The sequence below is a fragment of the Vespula pensylvanica genome, chromosome 23, assembly GCF_014466175.1.
Source record: "Vespula pensylvanica isolate Volc-1 chromosome 23, ASM1446617v1, whole genome shotgun sequence".
In the NCBI taxonomy this organism is placed as follows: Eukaryota; Metazoa; Arthropoda; class Insecta; order Hymenoptera; family Vespidae; genus Vespula; species Vespula pensylvanica.
In genome coordinates this window covers 1291978-1314160 of record NC_057707.1, presented here as the reverse complement: position 1 = coordinate 1314160, position 22183 = coordinate 1291978, and the positions used below count along the sequence as shown (strand labels likewise).

The window sequence follows — 22183 nt, the reverse complement described above, 5'->3', positions numbered from 1 at the left end:
GAGAGAGAGAGAGAGAGAGAGAGAGAGAGAGAGAGAGAAAGAGAGAGAATATGAACGATCATCAAGACCTTTAAAAAAGATCTTCCTGTGATATTTTTTTTAATTAAATCCTCTCTCTGTCCATTTTTCTTTTTAAGAGAATCTTTTCCTCTTTTCTCTAACCGTAGTTAGTCGTCCACGCGTATCGTCGTCGTCGTCGTCGGTCGTCAAGCCGAACGTAGAGAGAAACTTGCGACGCAACGACGTAATTGCGCATCGGCCCATCTGCGAATCGGATCACACGCTTTAGCGAGGAACCACGCCCACGATGTTCGATCATTAACAACGAACTTCCGAGATGTATAAACGAGAGAAAAATAAAAAAGGAAACAAGAAAAAAAAAAGAGAAAGAGAAAAAAGATTGGAACGCCGACGCTGTGTTTTTCACGGTGTCGTCGTTTAAAGTGTCCGAACCCGCAGCAAATTATTCTCTTTTAAAAACGTTATCATTACGAAATAGGAGAGGGATGTGTGTAGACGAAATTAACAAAAAAAAAAAAAAAAAAAAAAAAAAAACAAACAAAAAAAAAAAGAAAAAAAGATCCACCATGCTCTTTTGCTTCTGTTTTCTAGAGCCCTAGAGAAAATGATCTCTCTCTCTCTCTCTCTCTCTCTCTCTCTCTCTGTTTCTTTCTGTACGGACGTTGAAATAATCCGAGTGTGTTGCGTTTTATCTCGCGAATCTTCTCTTCCCCCTCTTCTCGACCCTCTTCCAACAAGGCATATGTCTCTCATCCTCCTCCTCCTCCTTCTCTATCCGTGTCTCATTAATCCCTTTTTTTTTATTTTTTTTAATCGTTTGCTTTCTTTTATCAAAAAGAACAAAACGCAAAAAACCCCGTAAGAAGGACGTAGTTGGAAACGAATTTCGAGACGGATTTTTGTTTTTTTAATTTTGATACGGCTGCTAATATCATCGATACTTCTTTTCGCCGTTCGAAAAAAATACGGATAAAAAATATATCCTCGTTGCGGCGTTGTGTCGTTGTCGTTGTTGTCGTTGTTGTTGTTGCGTTGTCAAAAGAAAAATATATCGGAAGTTTACTCGATCGAATCGATTTTTTTTTCTTTTTCTTTTTTTCTTTTTTTAAAGAGAGCGAACAGAAGAGTACGTGCAACTCGCGCGAGATCGGCCGATCGACTCGCTGAGAAAAGTCGAGCCTTCGATGTCTGCGTCTGCGCGTCGCTCTTCTCTTACCGTTCGACCAATCACCGTGGCTCTTTCATCCTCTTATCGACGATTATCCCCACTCCTTGCGCACTCTGTTTCTCTCTCTCTCTCTCTCTTTCTCTTTTTCCGTCGAGGAAGAGAGAGAAAGAAAGAATGAGAGAACCTGCTTCTTCCCCAGTTCAACCTCCCTCTCACCGCACCCCAATCTCCCCTTATTTCTGCGTCGAGGGAACTACGCCGTCATTCTCTCGTTCGTCTTCCTCCTCCTCCTCCTCTTCTTTCCTCTTCTCTTCCCCTCCCATTCTTTCTCCACCATCTCGTCATCATCGATGGACGTTATACCCATACTCGTGTATTATTCTCACCGAGAGCAACCAACCTCTTTCTACTAACTCTTTTTTCATTTTTATACAAAATACAATATTCTGAGCTCTTTGGAGGAATAAAATCGGGGAAAAAAAATAGAAAGAGAGAAAAAGAAAAAGAAAAAACTGTCTGGAAGATATACGTCGTCGGTGACTAAACGTAATGGTGGATAACCTTTATCGACGCCATTTTCTCTCTCTCTCCTCTCTCTATACCTTACTCTCTTTCATACATATACCTTCTTTTTGAAGTAGTCTTCTTTTTCTCGAATATATATCCCCTCGAGCATTTCGATATACTTCCTCTTCTGTACGCACGTTTCAACTCGGTAAAATACATGAAATATATACATATCAGTTTATCTTCTTTCTACGAGCGAGGGAAAGGCTGCCGTCATGGCCGCTCTGCAAAAACATCCGCAAGGGCTTTTATCCGTACGGATCTGAATGCGCCGCCGGAGGAAGACTTCGATCGAGGTCTCGTCTCGGTGTCTCCTTTCTCCTCTTTCCCCTCTTCGCCCCTCTCCTCGGCTTCTTTCAGCCGCGCGCAAATGCTTTTACGCGCGTGCGCTCTCTCCTCTTCTCTCCTCTCCTCCTCTCCTCTTTTTCTCCCCCTTCTCTTGCTTCTCTTCCATCTATATCTCCACCTCTACCACTACCTTTACCTCTACCTCCTCTTCATCCTCCTCTTCCTCTTCTTCCTCCTTTTCCATCTCTACCTCCTCTAACCTCTATCCGTCTTTCTCTTCCTTCGACTTAATTTCCTCCGCTCTCGTGTCGGGTATCGCGAGAGGTTTCTACGGGCAGAGGATTACAGGGTCTCCTCCCTTCTTCGAAATCCCAAACGATCTCTCTCAACGAGGATCCCTTCTGCGCTGTTGCCGTTCGCAGACCAGAGTATTATACCCGTCCAACGTTGCCAGCTCTCGTACACCGTCGTCTTCTCCGCATCTCTACTGTGGAAACGCTCCACGGACTTCGTCTATCCTACCTACCTTCCTTGCTTGCTTGCTTGCTTGCTTGCTTGCTTGCTTGTGTTTGCTTGCTTGCTTGCTTGCTTGCTTGCTTGCTTGCCTGCCTTGCCGGCTTGCCTGCTGCTTGCCGGCCTACCCTGTCTACCTACCCTGTTTGCCTGTACTTTCCTTCTTCCTCTTTTCTTTTCTTTTCTTTTCTTTTCTTTTCCTTTTTTTCTTTCTTTTTTTTTTTACCTACTCCATTTCGTTCGATGCTGAAATATTGATGCGGCACATTTGTAGAAAAATATATTCTCCATTTCTCTCCCTTGTTTATTCTCGTTCCTTAGAACTTTTACGTACGTTGGAACATGCCTCACTTCGATTCGCACAATGATTCAACCGATCATATATCGTTGAAGAACGTTTGCTTTCGTATTCACTACTTCAGCCACTCATTTACCCTCACTCGCTAATCACTATCACTTAACCACGACGCGATATGATTCTTTCGATTAACATATGAATCACCGATTTCTTCTTTGAAGATTATTTAACGATGGGAAATTGTTGAGATGAGTTTAAATAGGGAAGGGTTAGATAAACAAGTAAAACCATACACGCCACTTGCTATTCTAGAACATTTTTAATTAACGGGTGAGGACAATTTTTTATTATCGACTGATCAGAAAACTTATTTATCTTTTGAAACAAAAAACAACAAAGAATATGATTTGTTTGTTTTAAAAAGGGTTATAAATAAGTGGATTATGTTTCTGCAATTACAGGTATGGACGCGTGCAGAGCGTCAAGCTGCTGCCGCGGGGCGAGGTGTGCCCTGTGGACGGAGGTTCCGGTGGTTCCCTCGGGGAGGGCAACGAGGGTGGTTCCGGTTCCAGTTCCGGCAGCGGCGGTGGCAACGGGGGCGGCGGTTCCTCGATTAACACCGGGGGCGCCTCCGCGACGGTGGCGTTCATGGATATCAAGTCCGCAGCGAAGGCTCACGCGACTGAGCACACTTTGGACGAACGAGCCCTTACGACACAGTACTACGAGCCCCAGCATCTTCAACATAGATTTCCCTCGCACGGGTGAGATATGTTGGGATCTTATGTGTTTATCTTTTTGTTCTATCTTTTTGTTAAATTGTGCAAAATACCCTATATATTCCTAGGATATATATATATATATATATATATATATATATACATTCTATTATACACCTTACGGGTATATCCAATATGGATATACCTAGATTCTCATTTTAGTTAATTCCGCAGACGACTTGAAATAAATATAAATGCGGGATCAGAATTTTTAATCCTCTATAATGATCCATAATGATTCATAACAATCAACTTGTCGTTATAACCAACTGTAGATAAGAATCATGGATCGTGAACATAAACCTTAACAGCAATGTCTCCTATCGCTATACGTGTCTTGTGACGAGAACCCGATAACGATATTTTTGTTCATTTCGAATACTTTATGTGTACATCCTCTCTCGATATAATGTGTGTGTGTGTGTGTGTATATAAGACCACTTTATGATGAGTCACGTCGCAGGGAATCGATTAAATCGCGCGTTATACCGGAAGCAGGTAAAACGACATTGAAACGTCATTACACGTGTTAGGTGTCTCTTCGTTTTTTTTTTCTTTTTCTTTTCTTTTTTATTTTTTTTTTGTCGTATGGTCTTTGCCCATCCTTATGTACACTTCCTTATATTCTTAATCCTCATCTAATTATATCGAATATCTTGACTGGATACTTCTAATATTTAATATGAGATAAAAATATCGCAATAGGATGTGTAAAGAAATGCAGTGGGATATGAGAAAAAGAAAATTTAGTGAAACTCGTCTATTTACCCAATGGATGCAGTGTTGGATTACAGTGAATTTGGATTAAATATAAGTGCCAAGTGTCGTCGTCTTCGTCGTCATCGTCGTCGTCGTCGTCGTCGTCGTCGTTTTCAAGACGGTGCATCGTGTATATTGAAAAACAAGTACGAATTGTTGTTGCTGAAAAGATAAATCGTGGAAATTTTATGACCTTTTCAACATTTATCCTTTTCCTATCAGACCATACGAGGAACAGCTCATATGTATGTAATATGTGTAATTAGTGAAAACGTTGAGACATCTTTAGGTAGATAGATATTATCGGTATCGTTTTTATGATGATGATGATGATGATGATTATTATTATAATGATAATGATATCCAAATATTCTTATCAAACTGAAAGATATCGATCGAGTCGTTGAATTCGATCAAATGTCTTTCTCTTTTGAACTGCGTCACTGACAACACGGACTAATCGATTTCTCGTGAAAGTATTTCCTGGAAAAATTGTAGCTTTCGACTTATCATGATCGTCCGTCGTCGTTCTTGACGAGTACTGAATTATTATCGTTTTTAACATCGACTCGAGTTATCCTATACCTCGTTCTTCTATAAAAGAAATTTCAACATTTGTTTGTCTATCTCTACTACCATTTCGTTATATATCTTGCGATATTTTTCGTAATGGCTGTACCAACATCATTACGATACGTAATAATAAGAGTTTCTTTTATTTAATTACTCTTCTCGTCTGAACGAATGATGTTAGATACATATATTTTTCTCTATCTTACTTCTCTATCGACCTGCGTCGTATTTGGTTGGCTCGAGTTTAACAAATTTTCCTTTTCGTTAATTTCTTTGCGTGCGGAATAATTTATTCGTAAGAGAACCAAGTTAAAAGGAGAAGAGTCTCGCATAGGATTAGTAAGAAATATTATAATACCTTATACTGAAAAAAGAAAGAAAGGGTAAGAGTAGGGAGGGGAGGAGAGGGGAGGGGAGGGGAGAAGAAACATACTTGGGTTATTGCACGTACTTAGGAATGTCTCGCCGAAGTGTAGTAATGGCGGTTGCATTTCCATGAAAAGTTAGACGACCGTGACGATTTCGAAGACACGACGACGACAATGGACGGACAGACGGACGGACAGACGGATGGACGGACGAGGTATTGTCGAAGAAAATGACGACGAAGAAGGCGACGTTGCCACGCGTTTCGTCGTCGAGTGACGGTACGTCGAAGCGTGACGACGAGGGAGAGGGCGTACGACGTTATGGAGGATGCTCGGGGTCTGGAGGGAAGAGTGGGAGGAAGAAGAGAGAGAGGGGGAGGGGAAAGAGAAAGAGAGCGATAGAGCGAGATAGAGGTTGAGAGGTGGAGGGGAGAACGGCTCTTAACCGTCAGTGCCGTAGTTAGGAATGTACGAGCCCTCCCTCTTTCTCTTTTTATTTACGGAATACGTAGGTCTGTTTATTCTTTCAAGAGACATTCGAACTTTGATCGTAACGTAATCATTGGTGATTCGTGCAAACTTCACTAAGGGATGACGTCATTATTTAATATTTATCACCGCATTCAAGGTTTACAATCTACTTATGAATCAGACATTTATAAATATAAGTCCTTATCATTTCTCTATACGAATCGAGAGCTGACGAAATTTTTCTAATACGATTGAGTTTAAAGAGAAACGTATAAGCAGACGGAGCACGCTCGTGGAGAAAGGCGGAGAAAGAGAACAGTATAGGTTAAAAGAGAGACTTGGCTATAGATAAATAAGGCGTTAGACTAATTTATCGTGACCCTGCCTTTCTTTCGTCAATGCGCATGCGCTAAGAGGTATGCCGATACGACTCTAGAAATATCTTATCGAGTATATTATTGTGCCCATACCGTGCATGCCAAACAAGTCACGACACATGCAAGAAGCTACGATTAACCCTTGCCCCTCTATATACTATATCGAACATAGACGCATACGCGCAAACACGCACGCACACGATTATGCGGTGGAATAGTATATTTGAGAAATATTCGATTCGATGTGAAAGATTTTCAAGCCTAGGAAAGAGAAATTCTATCTTTTCAACGGTATTCCTCGAACGTCGTATTTCAATGTGATATTCTTTATCTTTCTTTTTTTTTTTCTTTTTTTCAAAGGATCTTAACAGGATAGAAGGAGTAACGAATTTGTTAAGAGATTCTTTGAGGTTAGGAGCAGTCAAGGATAATCGTAGAACTCGTTTTTCCTTAACCAAGCCCAAACCCTTCCTCCTCTCGTTCTCTTTTACAAACCACAACACCGATAGCCTTCTTTGAATAACGTGTCTCCGATGATTGGTTAGAGATCAGCAGCCACAGAAGAACGTTTCGAAATCTCTCTTCTTGGGGCTTTCCACATCCGTGTCACGATTTGGAATCTCTTCTTTGGCGTGACCGACGCGACACGCGCAAAGTTTTGTCCTTCGGTGTTGGATTTTACAATGAAGAACTTGTCCCATCGCGGATATCCTCTTGATGCATCGCCACGGATAATCTCAGGCGGATAATCTTTTTTTCTTTTCTTCGAACATGACTCGCATCTCGCATCAGCCATTTTTTTTTTATAGTTGACGAGGTTACGTTCGTACGCATGGGCTCTTGCATACAGAAATATGCGTAGAAGATGAAGGTTAAAATGTATATGGGAAAATTCGTTTAGGCTTAAGATATAAGCATCATGAGCAGGGAATAAAAGGCTTGGCTCGTTTAACGAAACACTTAGCATCGTGATCACGTGAACACTGAAACACTTGGGCATAACGATCACGTTCGTGCAAGCAAGCAAGCAAGCAAGCAAGCAAGCAAGCAAGCAAGCAAGCAAGCAAGCAAGCAACAAGCAAGCAAGGGTGCCAGCAAGAGGAATCCCTAGTATCAGGCTAGACTAAGTTCGACTTGGTATGTTTCAGAAGTTCGGAGGATCATGGCTCGAGTGGCGGCGGCGGTGCCGGAGGCGGAGGTGGAGGAGGCGTCGGTGGTGTCGGGGGTGGTGTTGGCGTCGTCGGAGGAAGTAGCGGGAGTATCGTCGGATCTGGTGGCGGCGTCGTCGGCGGAGTCGGCGGAGTCGTCGGAGGCAGTGGTGGTAACGCAGTTGGCGTTAGCAGCGGCGTCGGCGGCAGCGGTAGCAGTGGCAGCGGGGGCGGCGTTGGCGTCGGCGTCAGCGGCAGCGTCGTTGTCGGTGGCGGTGGCGGCGAGAGTAGCTTCGTCGAGTCGAGGAGTTCACACGGTAGCTCGCACGGAGGTTCCCACGGGGGTTCCCATGGGGGTTTCTACAGCGGAGGCGGGGTTGCCGGGAGTGGAGGCGGTGGCAGCAATGCCGGTAGCGGTGGCGGCGTCGGCAGCACCGGAAGCGGCGTCGTCGTCGTTCAAGGTCATCCAGCGGATCCTAACAGCGGTGACCCTGGTGGCTATATACCACGTGGACGTCCACCACCTGGTAGCTCTTACCACGTGACGTCGAGCAGGGCGAGGGATCGGCTTTACCCGAGGACAGGCCCTTACGGCTCCGGGCCGCCACCCCCGCCCCATTTAGATCGTCATCGGGCACCGTCTTCCTGGTCCTCTGCCTACGAGTCGACGACTTCATCGAGATATAGCAATGCACCCCCACCACCTTCGCCGGCTACCAATGATTCCTACCAGGATGAGCCAGGTAAAATTTATATCTGACATTCTTCAAGGATTAGTTCAATATTGTTTCTTGGGATCATTGGTGTAATCTCTTTTGTTGTGACACGAACAGGTGGCGGAGGAGGCGGAGGTGGTAGTAGCAGCAGTGTCCACCGACAACACAAGAAGCAACGTAGAAAATCTCGAAGCGGTAGTAGCTCACCAAGCGGCAGTAGTCGTTCCGGTAGCAGCAGTAGTAGTCGAAGTGGCAGTTCCGCCGGTAGCACGTCCGCCGCAAGCACGTCACCAGGAAGCTCGCCTCATCGTACTGGAAATGCTGTTGCAGTCACCGAAGATCGCAGGCCACTGGCGATCTGCGTACGGAACCTTCCTGCTCGTAGCAGCGACACTTCTCTCAAGGATGGCCTTTTCCATGAGTATAAAAAGCATGGGAAAGTCACGTGGGTGAAGGTCGTCGGTGCAGCGGGCGACAGATACGCTCTGGTCTGCTTCAAGAAACCCGAGGACGTTGAAAAAGCCTTGGAAGTTTCTCATGACAAACTATTTTTCGGTTGCAAGATCGAAGTTGCGCCTTACCAAGGATACGACGTCGAGGACAACGAGTTCAGGCCGTACGAGGCCGAACTAGACGAGTATCATCCCAAAGCAACGAGGACGCTCTTTATTGGGAATCTCGAGAAAGATGTAACTGCGTCTGAACTCAGGAAACACTTTGAGCCTTTTGGCGAAATTATAGTAAGTCGCGGAGGATCGATTTGCATAGTCTAACTTTTATTATTCATCGAGTTCTGTATCTTAATAAATGGTATCCCTTTTCGCTTGTCTTTGCAGGAAATTGACATCAAAAAGCAAGGCGCTGTTTCGAGCTATGCATTTTGTCAGTATTCGGATATCGGTAGCGTCGTTAAGGCCATGAGATCTATGGATGGCGAACACCTAGGTGCGAATCGTATCAAACTTGGATTTGGCAAATCTATGCCTACCTCTTGTGTCTGGGTGGATGGTATAGGAGGTAATTCCAACATGTTTCATCGTAAATCTGATCTAACACATGCATTTTTAATTAATCACGATGTTATCGTGTATGTCCGTTTCATAGATTGCATGTCAGAAAAATACTTGAACATGCAGTTCCATCAGTTCGGTCCTATAACGCAAGTCGTGCTGGATCGTGAACGTGGCCATGCGTTAGTCTTCTTCGAACAAATAAGCTGCGCCCAGGCTGCTGTGAAGGAAATGAGAGGAGCCGCACTTCGTGGACGTCGTCTTCAAGTGGATTTCGCGTCCAGAGAATGCCAGGAAACGTTTTACGAACATCTGGAAAGACAAGGAGTTGCTGGTGAAAAACCTTGGGACACCAGGCCTTCGCCGGCGACAACCTTCGATGTTGCGTATGTATAATTATATATTATATTTTTCTACGTATATATATATATATATACACACATATATATGTATGTATGTATGTATGTATGTACGTATAATGTTTTATATATAATTGAAAGTCGAAAGATTTGAATCGTTTAAAGAGAAATATTTGCAAGAATTCGCAATAATATGAAATTTTTCACAAGTACGTTTTATAATATATAATTAATAAATACTAATGTATACATATCTAGCTTTAAGTATCATCGTCACCCCCAAATAAAGAGCACAAAGTAGAATTCACGCGTTACTGAAAGGATTCATTACAGGAGGGAGCGTAGCAGCTTTGAATCAGCAGTTACAGTGTCAAATTCGAGCGGTCGATTTACGCGTTACGATACACCCCCAAGATCAAGGACAACTAGTAGTTACTCTCGTACTTCCGGTGGTGGTAGCACGCCCGGGGCCAGTCCTGCTCATCCAACGGCAATGTCGCGTAGCAGCAGGCGTTCCTATCAAGATTCATACTACGACGGCGACTACAACGACCCAACGCCACGTAGATTTCGAAGTTACGACGAGTTCAGCCAGGGAAGTGGAGCGAGCCACGATGATTACCAGAGCAGCGTTCTGAGCGACGGTAAACTCAACGATGATGATTGTCCACCACCCCCATCGTCTCGACGACATGCCGTCCAGAGTGTTGTTACCAGCGTGGACCCACCTGTTCCACCGCCACCACCTATTTTACCTCCGCCCGACATCAGGCATCTTCAAAAGGAGCGAGTTCATTTATTGGAACAGCTCGAGGAGTGTCACAGTAGCGGCGATGAAGTGGGTTTTGCACCTAAGAAACGAGTTAAGTTGGATGGAAGTTCAACAACGATATTATGCGAGGACGATGAACCTGAAATCGCATCGTTGTTGGTAACTTCTCATTCCGGTAGAAAAGGCATGGACGTTAGACGCGTAAGTGACAGTAAAGTGTTGGTGCATCATAGTACGAGAAGAAGTAGCTGTGACGGCAGGGGTCCGGGACCTTGTAAGCGTCGTCGAGATACTTCTAGCAGGTGAGATTGAATAAGTTAGAGAAAGAAAGGGGAGAACGAGAGAAAGAGTTGCGTATCGTCTAAGATTTACGTGCGATATATCTAACTTTTTGTTTTTCTTCGTTCTAACGTCTAGACATCATGAGCATCACGATGGATCACGACCAGGAACACCTCTCGTCGACGAAAGACCTGAGAACCTTGTGCCGAGCGAGCCAAGAAGATTTCGCGAAAGAAGTCATGAGGGTCCTCTGTCGTTACCTTTACCAAGGTTTGCGACTCAGATGCTGAACAACAACAATACTAGTAACAGCAACAACAACACCACCACCACCACCGCCACCACCACCACCACCAACAACAATAACAGCAACAGTAATAATAATAATAACAGTAACAACAACAACAACCACAACAACAACAATAATAATAACAGCAGCAACCACAACAACAATAACAACAACAACAACAACAACAACAACGGTAACAGCAGTAGCAGTAATTCTCGGTCGACGAGTAGCAGCAGTCTGAAAGTCACTAGTCCACCTTGTGCCAGCGGGCTCTCGGTTGCGGCCAACTCTTGTACGGCACCACAGCCACCAGCCTCGCCACCGCCTAGACATTTGAGCCCCAGTCCAACGAGTTCCGACAGCGAGACGGCGCCCCAGTCTCCTAGTCTCGAAGAGAGAATACGTTCCCTCGACGAGAAGTACGAAAAGTGGTCGGGCTCGAGAGCTCTGAGTGCAGCCGGTGGCGATGCTTTGGCAAAACTCGACGCCAGCGCTTCGGAACGTTTTAAATTCCGACATAAACTCCTTGACTTGGATCTACACGAAGTGCAACCGTCGGATATAGTGAAATCCGTTCTCGCGAAAAGAAGTGTTTTCGACGAGGATTCCAAACGACTGGAGAACTTCAGTGAAAAATACGAACCGAAAGAATTTACGGGCGTTATAGGCGTCAGTTCGATGATCGGTAGCACGGCTGGGCTAACTTCTAGCGGGGGTTGCACCAGTAAAGTTTGTCTGCAGTATCCATTTCCTAGTCATCCGCCGGTGCAATTGACTAGTACCTCCTCTGTGAGCAGTCACATCGGTGGTAGTAGCACGATGCTCTCGACGAGCATGGTTCCGTTGGTATTGAAAACGACTGATCCACGCTCGACGATGCAGCACAATTGTGTACACCCAACCCCAGCGACACCGATCACTCCCGGCACGTCGATCAAAACCGTCAGTCCGGAATTACCACCGGTTTCTTTGCCCATCGGTCTTGCAAGTAGCGGAACGGCAGCAAGCAGTGGTAATAGTAGCGGTATAGGGTCGGCCAGTAGCCTTCTTAGTGGTAATAGTAGTGTATGTAGTATTCACAGCCTCAGCGCCTCGACGAATCGAGGATTACTTTCTAGTAATACAGTTTTGAATAATTCGTCGTCGTCAATGGCGATATCTACGTCATCATCCTCCTCCTGTTCCTCTTCCTCTACCATTTCTTCTTCTTCTTCTTTAACGTGTTTAACGTCATCATCCACCTCGTCATCCTCCGCGATATCAGCAGCGTCTACAATTTCCTTGTCAGCAGCGGCAACAGCAGCAGCAGCAGCAGCAGCAGCAGTATCCGGTGTTATTACGGCAACGACGATGATTTTAACGACAGCAACATCGACAACATCGATCCCCTCCACCTCGTCAGGCACGATACAACAGACTTTATCGAGCGGTCAATATCATCAATCTTCCTTGACAACCGCTTCCTGTTCGGTGCCATTGTCTTCCACAATATCGTCCACGTTCGGCACGTCTTCGTTATCCTCTTCCTCGGTCGATGTACCTCGTGCTCGTTTACGAAAGGAGATTGGCAGCAGTAGCAGTAGCAGTAACAGGGAGAGAAGAGACTCTCGAGAGGGTAGGGACAGTAGGGATTCTAAACATGGTAAAGGGAAGGATTGTCAGAGAAGATCGAGGAAAGAGGAAGTCGATCGCAAGGATCGGGATGATAAAGAAACCCTTGGCAACAATGACGTCAATGAAACCGATAATCACAGTAGAGATTTCAAAGAGACCAAGGAAACGAGGTACGAAAGGAGAGAACGAGAGGATAAGGAAAGAAGGGAGAAGGACGATCGGGAAAGACAGGAACGAAGAGATAAGGAGGATCGTGACAGGCAGGAACGTAAGGAACGAGAGGAAAGAGAGAGAAGGGAGAAGGATGAGGAACGTAGGGAAAGAGAGAGATTGGACAAGGAACGCCTGGAGAAGGATAGAAGGGAACGGGAGGAACGAGAACGCGAGAAGAAGGAGAGGGAGGAGAACGAGTTCAGGGAGAAGGAGCGGAGAGATAAGGAACGGTTGGAACGTGAGAAGAGAGAACGAGAGGAAAAGGAGAGGCAGGAACGTAGGGAACGCGAAGAAAGAGAGAGAAGGGACCGGGAGGAACGGGAGAGGAAGGAACGTGAACTGCGTTTGGAACGGGAGAAGCAGGAGAAGGAACGTCTCAGGAAGGAACGAGAGGAACAGGAAAGGCGAGAGAAAGAGGAAAGGGAGAGATTGGAACGGGAAAGGAGAAGAGAGGAAAAGGAACGTCTTGACAAGGAGAGGAAACGTGAGAGGGAAGAGAAGGAACGTTTGGAACGAGAGAGGCGGAAGGAGAAGGAGGAACGCGAGAGGTTGGAGAAGGAAAAACGTGAGAAGGAGGAGAGGGAAAGATTGGAGAGAGAGAAACACGAACGGGAGAAGAGAAGGGAGCGAGAGGATCAAGAAAAACGCGAGAAGGAGAAGGTTGAACGAGAGAAGAGAAGAGATCGCGAGGACAAGGATAAGGAAAAACGTGAACGCGAAGAAAGTAGGCGTCAACAACCTACCGATAATCATCTACATCAATCGGTAACGCAATCTCAGATCCAACAGGCTTCTCCAGCCCCGGTACCAATAAAACGTAGGTGTTCGTCCCAAGATTGTCCCACCGAAGACGATACCAAACGTATGAAGATCTCTGATCATCGTAGAGACAGCAAAGATCGGCCTAGACAGAATAGAAGATCGGAGGATCGCAAACATCGCAATGACTCTCATCGTTCTAGTCGAGAAAGTAGGGAAAGTAGAGAGAGCAAAGAATCTGGTGGTAGTACTGCACAAGATACCAGGGATACGACTCATGCCGATGTTAGGGAATCCACCAGAGAGAATAGAGAAAACAATAGAGAGAGCGTTAAAGAGAAACAGAGAAGTAAGAGAAGATCTGAAAAGGAATCGAGGGAACGTAGTCCTAGGGTATGTCAGGATGCCGACAAAGAATTCTTATCGAGATTAGAACTCTCGAAACGCAATGAAACGAATTCACCGAACGAGCAAACGTCCGCGGCTTCTAACCACTCGAGAGAGCCGTCGCAATTCCATCAACAGCAGGCTTCTTCGAATCAACACAGCGACGTTGACGATGGCCCTACTCACGATATGCAAGTTGCACGGCATCCTTCGGCAACCGATACAGACAGCGACGAACCCAAGAAACATTCGATATTTGATATTGTAGACGACGAACCAGCTTACATCAGTATGTACGATAAAGTTAAGGCACGTTCGACGAAAAATATGCAGAAATTGGAGGAGGAGAAGCGTCAAGTGCGTTTAAAAGATAAGTTTTCACAGCTGAAGCAAAGCCGTGCCAGACGAGAGGAGAAGAAACAAAGTACATCCTGGGATGGAGATTCGGTCAGTAGCAAGGCTTTAACCGAAGACGAGGCTACGTCCGAATCGGACTCGGCTAGAGCAAAGTCTTTGTCGAGAAAGGGATCACGGTCTCGAATTCATTCCGACACTAGCGAGGAAGAAGAATCCTTTAACAACAAAGTTCGAAAGAATGTTAAAACGGATAGATTTCTTGAAAGTGACGTGGATCTTGGCTTTGCTGATACAGAAGAGAAACAAAATCCATTGGAGACCGCCAATGTTGTGATCAACAGTGTACATGCCAATGCAAAGGAGGAAGTACGTACTTCTGACGACGACGAAAGAGTCACGTACCAAACGAGTCATCCAACGATCGTTGTCAATAATCACGAAAGAGATTCGCGCAAGAAATCGCATAAAAAGAAGCAAAAGCGTCAGAAAAATTCGGTGTCCAGCGAAGAAAGTTCGAAACTCGAATCCACCGAAACTACGGATCATAAAAGTAAGACTAGCGTTATATCGACTGATTCGGAATGTCGTTCGAATCATACGACTGAATCTGTAACGATTAGTACACCGACGGCAACACCAGTGGCAGCCATTGACAATGCTGAAGAAAGGATGCGCGCTGATAAGAAACAGAGAACGAAGAAGGATAAAAGAAGAGAACGAAACGGAGAAGACAAGGTTAAAGCAAGAAGGAAAAGATTGAATAGACAAGAAGCTAGAGATTCACAAAGAATGGAAGATATATTTGGTCCGCTTTCCGACGACGTTGATGATCCACCACCTCCGGACACCTTCTTTGATAGACTCAGTAATATGACATCTGAAAACAACGCTTATGTTTCTGACAGCGATGGTGGACGTAGTCCAGTTCTTGACGTTGAAAGAGTTAGAAGAAAAACAGAAAAGAAACGACAGAGACATCATCAGGAAGATGAGAATAGCGTTGACCTCGCTGAGGCTGGACGAGAAATCGAGGCTAAACTTTTAGGTCTACCAAATTCACCAAAATCTGCAGTTGCTTGTACAGAGTCCAATGAACACGACGTTTTCCGTTTCACTGATGATAATGATAGTGTTGAACCATCTACTCCGACTACCGTACCCGAAAAGGTTAAAGAAAAGAAAAAGAAACGTAAGAAATCGAAGGAAGAACGTAGTCGGAAAGATTATCATCACCATCATCATCATCATCACCATCATCATGAAAAGACCGGTGAATTACCTTATCTTGGCGCGGACCCAAGTCCTCCGAGAGCAAGTAGTCCTTTGATTCCGAAAACGTTGTCTCCAACTTTGCCAGCTCTTAGAGATACATTGTTAAGTCCTATACCCAAAGTTGTAACGTCGAACACATCAACGGTCTCGGCTATCAGTACTCCTATTGTAAGCGGTGTCATTCAACCGCCAAAGCCTGAAAAGAAGAAAGAGAAATTTATTCCTGGTTTTGGAATAGAAATCGATGAAACTATTCACGAAAATGCAGTTAAAAGTATCTCGGAGCCTGAGGAACGTGAAAGTGGTTGCCAATCTCGTAACAGTAGAGACGAAACAGAAGTCTCTGTTTCAACAACACCACCTGTTCAAAATGAGGATAAACCAAGAGTCGCTATATCTCAGGAAGAAACAGAGGATGCTGTCGCAGCGTTGTTAGAAGAAACTTTCGGTGGTTCTACCGAAGATTTCTCTTACGAAGGAGAGGAAGAGGACAATGAGGTGGATGGTACAACTGGTCCTCCAGCTGAAGCACCCCAAGAGGATGTTGAGGAAATGCAACAAGCGGTTGAAAGTTTGAATGCGTCAGCAGTCGAAGGTGAAGATCTAAAACCTGATACTCCTCAAAGCGAACATGATCTTCAAATAGATACGGACACTGAAGAAGATCCAAATTACGAGAACTTCGATCTAACTCAACCACCGAAAACACCAGATATTCCGTCGTTTTATAAATCACCAACAAAGACAACACCAACTACGGTGACACTTGCTATTGTTGCAGCGGAGAAACCGGTGGAAGCTCGTTTACCACTTAATCCTGTAATTCCCCAATCACAGAACTCTCCAAATTCAGTAATCGCACATTCTTGGAACCTCAATGAACATAAATCTCGCGATACAACAAAAACTGTACAAATTGATACGGTAGAATCCAATGTTACAATAGCCAGTCCTGAAAGAGTCTCACAATCTCATCGGACATCAACATCATCACCACCAACATACAAACAACCAATGTTGGGATCGTGTAACGTACCGATCGCAAATGAAACTTCACGAATTTCGGCAGCTAGTCCAAGACCTTCGACGATTAGTGTACAACCTCTGTATCAAAGACTACCAGTTTCACCTCAATCTCAAATGGTACCAATGCGTCAAGCTTCTCCAAGAATGCAGAATATTTCAACACCATCTTCGTCTTCGCCATCGAATATAACGCCTTTACCACCACTCGTCCCATCAAGAATACCACCTTTGATACCATCACAATTATCTCCGAGAATTCCACAACCGCTTTCACCGAATGGACAATGGAATCGAAACTCGGCATTGAGTCCTCATGTGTCTACCGTTGGAAAACCTTCACCACCACCAACTAGAATTGCAGTGAGCGTTCCTATTTCTGCGCATAGACCAGAGGTAACAGTACAACAGATCTATTCAACTGCAGCAACTCAACAACCAGTGATTCAACATGCTGCTGGTTTGAGACCGCTTACACCTAGTTATCCTCGAGGTGGTTTGCCACCATTAACTTTAAATATTCCACCACGTCCTTACATGCCAGTACCACCATTGGCACCGGGTATACAAGTAAAGAGTTCAAGAGATTCCGCTGCTTTAGGCAACAAATCTGTAATCGAGACATTACTTTCAGTCAATCCAAACGAACCACCACAAAGATTAGAAGAGCCTAAATTATCACCTGCTGTTATACCAGAGTCTACAAACAAGGCCTCGACTTCTCCGAAGGTTCCTTCGCCTAATCAACCACCTACATATATACCAGAAACAGCTAAAATTGAAATTAGTGCAAGTACATCTAGTCCAGCATTTGGAAAGTCAGCTAACATTACAGAAAATTGTCCTTCACAGTCGAGATCTCAGAAACAAATACCTGTGTCTGTAACAGGAGATAACAATGTTCTTTCTCCACGACCTAAACAAGAATTATCCCAACTCTTAACTACTCATGTACCACGTTGTTCTACACCTAGTCCTGTGATCATAGCACATGGACAATCTCACATAGTCCACAAATCTATGGTACATGGTCTGGGACCACCAACAGTTTCTTCTGCTAATCAATCCTTAATTAAAACGGTAGTACCAATAGTATCTCAACAATTAACACCAACAGTACAGTCCATAACGACCGGTGACAAATGCATCATTCCACAAACGACTGTATCTTTCTCTAGTTGTCAAAGAATGTCACCTGTTCCTCAAACGACTTCGCTTTCAAAGTCTCATTTACCTGTTGGTCCTCCAGTTTCACAATCAATAATAACTAGAGTCGTATCAACAACTGTGTCAACTGTATCAACTACTTCGTTGACTGACAATGTAAGAGAATGCATAGAACCACGTATAGTACAGGCAGAAAAATCAGCAACAGATTCTGAGGCACAAATAGGACAGACTACCCAACCTATGCAATTAACACCACCGATACAGTCGACCCAACCTATTGAAATTATTAAACAAGAACCAGCTGTTATTATAAAGCAAGAAGATACAACATTAAAGGAAGAAATGAAATTTACTATTCCAAAAACAGAGCCACCTTTAGAACAGCCATGTGACACAGATATAAAACCTAAGGAAGAGAAACATGAATTTGTTGAATCGGAAAAATTAACATCTTGCGTTCCAAAAACAGAAGTATTGAACATTCTTGTACCAAAGCTCGAGGATGAGACAACTGTAAAATCGGAAGTTGTAAGCGAAGTAAAAGAGGAAGAAGATGAGGAAGAAGAAGAAGAGGAAGAAGTGGTAACAAAAGAAAATGAAGAGGTTGAATTGGATGAAGAACCTGTCGAAGATCCATTGAAAGAACCAAGTACGGATCCGCTTGCTATAGACGTGACGAAAGAAGATCCAACTGATAGCAAAGAAGATAGTGATTATTGGTCGGCCAAAGAAGTAAATATAGAAAGCGTAATAAAGAAAGTGGATACCTTGTGTGATGGCGAAGGTAACGATGCGGAAGAAGATGTACAACATAATCAAGAAACTCACAATAATTCTCTGGAAACAGCAAAGAGTGAATCTGATTGGTTCGAAACTGAAACGACCGAGGATGAAAATAAAAAGAATACGACAGTTAATGACGATCAAGATGAAGGTGTGGAGACATGCGAGGCAGAATTAACGAAGAGTCGTCGTGGTAGATCAAAAACGAAACGAGGTGCTAGCGGTCGTGGTGGAGTTAGACGTGGTAGAGCCACTACTGCAGCAGCTGCACATAAAAGAGGTGGAAGAACATCTAGAGGAAGTAAACATCATGTTGCACATAAGTTACCTTATGCCGACGTTTACGAATTTCATGATGATAGCGAAGAGGATAATCCTGGTCGTCCTCGTCTGATACTCACCATTAAATCTGGACCACACACAACTGTTAAAGAATTGCCTCTGGAAGAACTAGTTTCACCAGCTACTAACACAAGAAAGTCTAGAAGATTAGCAGAGAAAGATGGCAGCAGAAACACTGTTGATGACGTCATCGAAGATGTAGTACGTGCATCAACAAATAAGAATTTAACGGGTGGTAATGTTGGTAGTATACATACTACAAGAAGAAGTACTAGGCACAATAATGCACCACGCAATGTACAAACTACACAACCTAAAGTACAAATTACAGAACCTCGAAAATCACCAAGAGGTAGTCGTAAAGCGACAAGAAGGACTTCTGAAAACAATGACGATAGTGGAGAGGAGAAATTTATTAAATTGGTTGTTACCACATCGAAGAAGGTTGAGAATAAGAATGAAAACACTGTGACTGAAGAATCTAATCCAAAAGTGGAAGAGACTAATCAAACGTTGACACCACCTGAACAAAAATCTGTATCTCTTGAACCAACAACATTGATTGATCCAGTTACGGGAATGTTAATACCAATGAGAGAATCGGAGGAAGGTCAATATATACCAGTTAGTACACCAGCTAATCAACAACAAACTGCTACTAAAACGATGAGTGAAATTCGAACTGCTAATGTTACTGTCAATGAAAGTTCAATCAATGAATCATTGCAATCAAAATCATCATTTGATAATACTATTACAGCGGTTAATGAAGAATTGAAGAAAGAACAACCTGTGGAAACTATACCTTGTCAGCCAATACAAAATCAGCTGATATCGTCACAAGCTAGTGTTATTACAAAGCCTCAATCTCCGATTATTCAAGCAACTTCTACCATCACAGTCGTGCAATCATCTACGACATGTACAACTGTTACAACTATGTCAACAATACCGAGTGTAGTTCCATCACAACCGGTATTAACTTCTGCTACACAAAATAAACCTACGAGTTTGAAAGCTCATGTACTGAATGCAAGCAAATTATCGACTCAGCCTCAGCCTCAGCCTCAGCCTCAACTTCAGTCTCAGCTTCCATCTCAATCTCAACCTCAACCTCAGCCTCAAGTTCAGCCTCAAGTTCAGCCTCAAGTTCAGCCTCAAGTTCAGCCTCAAGTTCAGCCTCAAATTCAGCCTCAAGTTCAGCCTCAAATTCAGCCTCAAGTTCAGCCTCAAATTCAGCCTCAAGTTCAGGCGCAAGTTCAGCCTCAAGTTCAGCCGCAAGTTCAACCTCAGGTCCAGCCTCAGGTCCAGCCTCAGGTCCAGCCTCAGGTCCAACCTCAGGTCCAACCTCAGGTCCAACCTCAGGTCCAACCTCAGGTCCAGCCTCAGGTCCAGCCTCAGATTCAGCCTCAGATTCAGCCTCAGATTCAGCCTCAGATTCAGCCTCAGATCCAGCCTCAGATCCAGCCTCAGGTCCAGCCTCAGGTCCAGCCTCAGGTCCAGCCTCAGGTCCAGCCTCAGGTCCAGCTTCAGGCTCAAGTTCAGGCTCAGGTTCAGGCCCAGGTTCAAGCTCAGGTTCAACCACAACTGCAGACACAGTCGCAGCCGCAGCCACAACCACAGCCACAACAACAGCAGCAGCAACAGCAGCAGCCCCAGCCTCAGCCTCAAATTCAGTCTCAGTCTCAGTCTCAACCTCAGTCTCAATCTCAGTCTCAATCTCAATCTCAACTTCAGCCACAATCTCAGCCTCAGCCTCAGCCTCAGCCTCAGCCTCAGCCTCAGCCTCAGCCTCAGCCTCAGCCTCAACCTCAACAACAAATTGTTATTACGAAGCCTGTAGTTCCAATATTACCAAGTCAGACAGTAGTGCAAAATATGATCAAACAACCGACTCAAGCAATACAAAGTCTTCATTTGCAAATTCCTGGTGGTAGAGTAGTCTCACCTAATTTGAGTCCATGTACAAAACAGGCACAAGTGAGTACAGGGAATGGAAAGCAAGGACAACCAATGTCACCAGTACTTAATAATACAGGCGTACCACCCAATCCTAAGCAACACCTGCTACAAGCAGCAAAACAGCAGCAGCAACAACAACCATCGACCATAATAAATATGTCTCAAAAATTACCAATCAATGTTCATCCAGCTAGTGTTGTATCTGCACCAACTCAGAGAATACATCATCCAGTTTCACAGCCAGTAACAGCAAAAGGCATCAATGGGCAACCACATCCGCTCAATCCAAAAGCTCATTTATTACAAGCAGTAGTACCACCGATGATAACTGGAGCAGTTGCAAGTCCTCCAACGCAACCACATCTCGTTGGTCCACAGACTGTTGGAGCAGCTGTAGGCTGCCCACGTCCAACCGGACCAAAACCTCAAGTATGTCTATTCTTATTTTAAAAACACTCATGTATATGTGTATATATATATATAGAACATTTAATTAAATATGTATTTGAATTATTTGTAGGTAACTGGTACTATGGAACCTCCTAAAGTAGAAGTCTCCATGTCTGGTTGTATTATGGTGCCCACTGCAAGTCCTCAGAGTCGTGGAGTGCCAATACCAACTTATGATGCGCCTATGGTAAGTAAAATAATAATAGGCTTTATCACATCATATATACATATTTAGAGAACAATTAAATTACGTTGCTAAACTAACTTGCCTGCTTTTTATCAGCATGGGAGTGCAGGTACTGCTCCATCACCGGGGGCTCAATATGGACTTGTGCCTCCACATCGTACTCAGAGTCCTCCATTGCCTCCACCTGCTCATCATCATGCTAATGCTTCTCAGGTATTTTTTTTCTATTTTTTTTTTATTTTTACTATCAACTTACACCAGATAATATCGACAAATATTCAGATATAATTGCATATAATATATGGTTATTTGAAATTATAACGAAGTTAGAGAATTTTTTTATATTAATTTTATGTTTGAATCCTTGTAGAAATAAGTAATATAATTTTCTTTTTTGCAGAGTGACGTCGTGAATCATTATGGTGGATTATCACGTGGTGCCGAGTTACCTCCACATTATATGCATCCACAAGTGTTGCAATATCAATATCTACGTGCTCAACAAGAAGCTTTAACTCCGCGTATAGCTTATCATATTCCAGGAACAAGATCTCCTCATTTACCATTAGATCCAAAATTAGAAACTGGTATAGAAGATAGTCATAGTCCACCTTTAGAATTAAGGAGAAGTACAAGAACTCCTCAAGATCGTACAACGGATAGTCCACAAGTTGCACAGGTTTACATGCTTCATGGAAGTACACGATTGCCACCACCACCACCTCAGTATAATGCTGGAAGTAATCCATCTTTGGCTGCACCAACTGCAGCGAGAGGAGGTTATTACGAGCCACCACCTGCTCACTTACGTTCTCAATATCCTATGCCAGCGAGTGAAGCTCCAACGGATAGTGCAATTACACCTGACAGGCCAAGAAAGCATCAAGTAGTAACACCACCTCATGC

General features: G+C 44.1%; 1 protein-coding gene across 5 annotated transcripts in view; it reads left to right on the top strand.

Annotated features, from left to right (window-relative positions):
• Positions 1 to 22183, top strand: part of LOC122636827 (protein split ends-like) — a 69511-nt gene that overhangs the window by 45028 nt on the left and 2300 nt on the right. For 2 of the 5 annotated variants that reach the window (XM_043828443.1, XM_043828446.1), the window contains exons 2-13: positions 3317 to 3619; positions 7331 to 8073; positions 8164 to 8786; positions 8883 to 9063; positions 9151 to 9442; positions 9737 to 10489; positions 10605 to 19737; positions 19792 to 20331; positions 20425 to 21069; positions 21161 to 21277; positions 21374 to 21490; positions 21678 to 22183. The exon at positions 21678 to 22183 is cut by the window's right edge and continues 247 nt beyond it. In XM_043828443.1, coding sequence (XP_043684378.1) covers positions 3317 to 3619; positions 7331 to 8073; positions 8164 to 8786; positions 8883 to 9063; positions 9151 to 9442; positions 9737 to 10489; positions 10605 to 19737; positions 19792 to 20331; positions 20425 to 21069; positions 21161 to 21277; positions 21374 to 21490; positions 21678 to 22183 — 13953 coding nt within the window. Of the gene's footprint in view, positions 1 to 3316; positions 3620 to 7330; positions 8074 to 8163; positions 8787 to 8882; positions 9064 to 9150; positions 9443 to 9736; positions 10490 to 10604; positions 19740 to 19791; positions 20332 to 20424; positions 21070 to 21160; positions 21278 to 21373; positions 21491 to 21677 lie in introns of all 5 variants that reach the window. The other 3 variants (XM_043828444.1, XM_043828445.1, XM_043828447.1) reach the window with 3 other exon arrangements.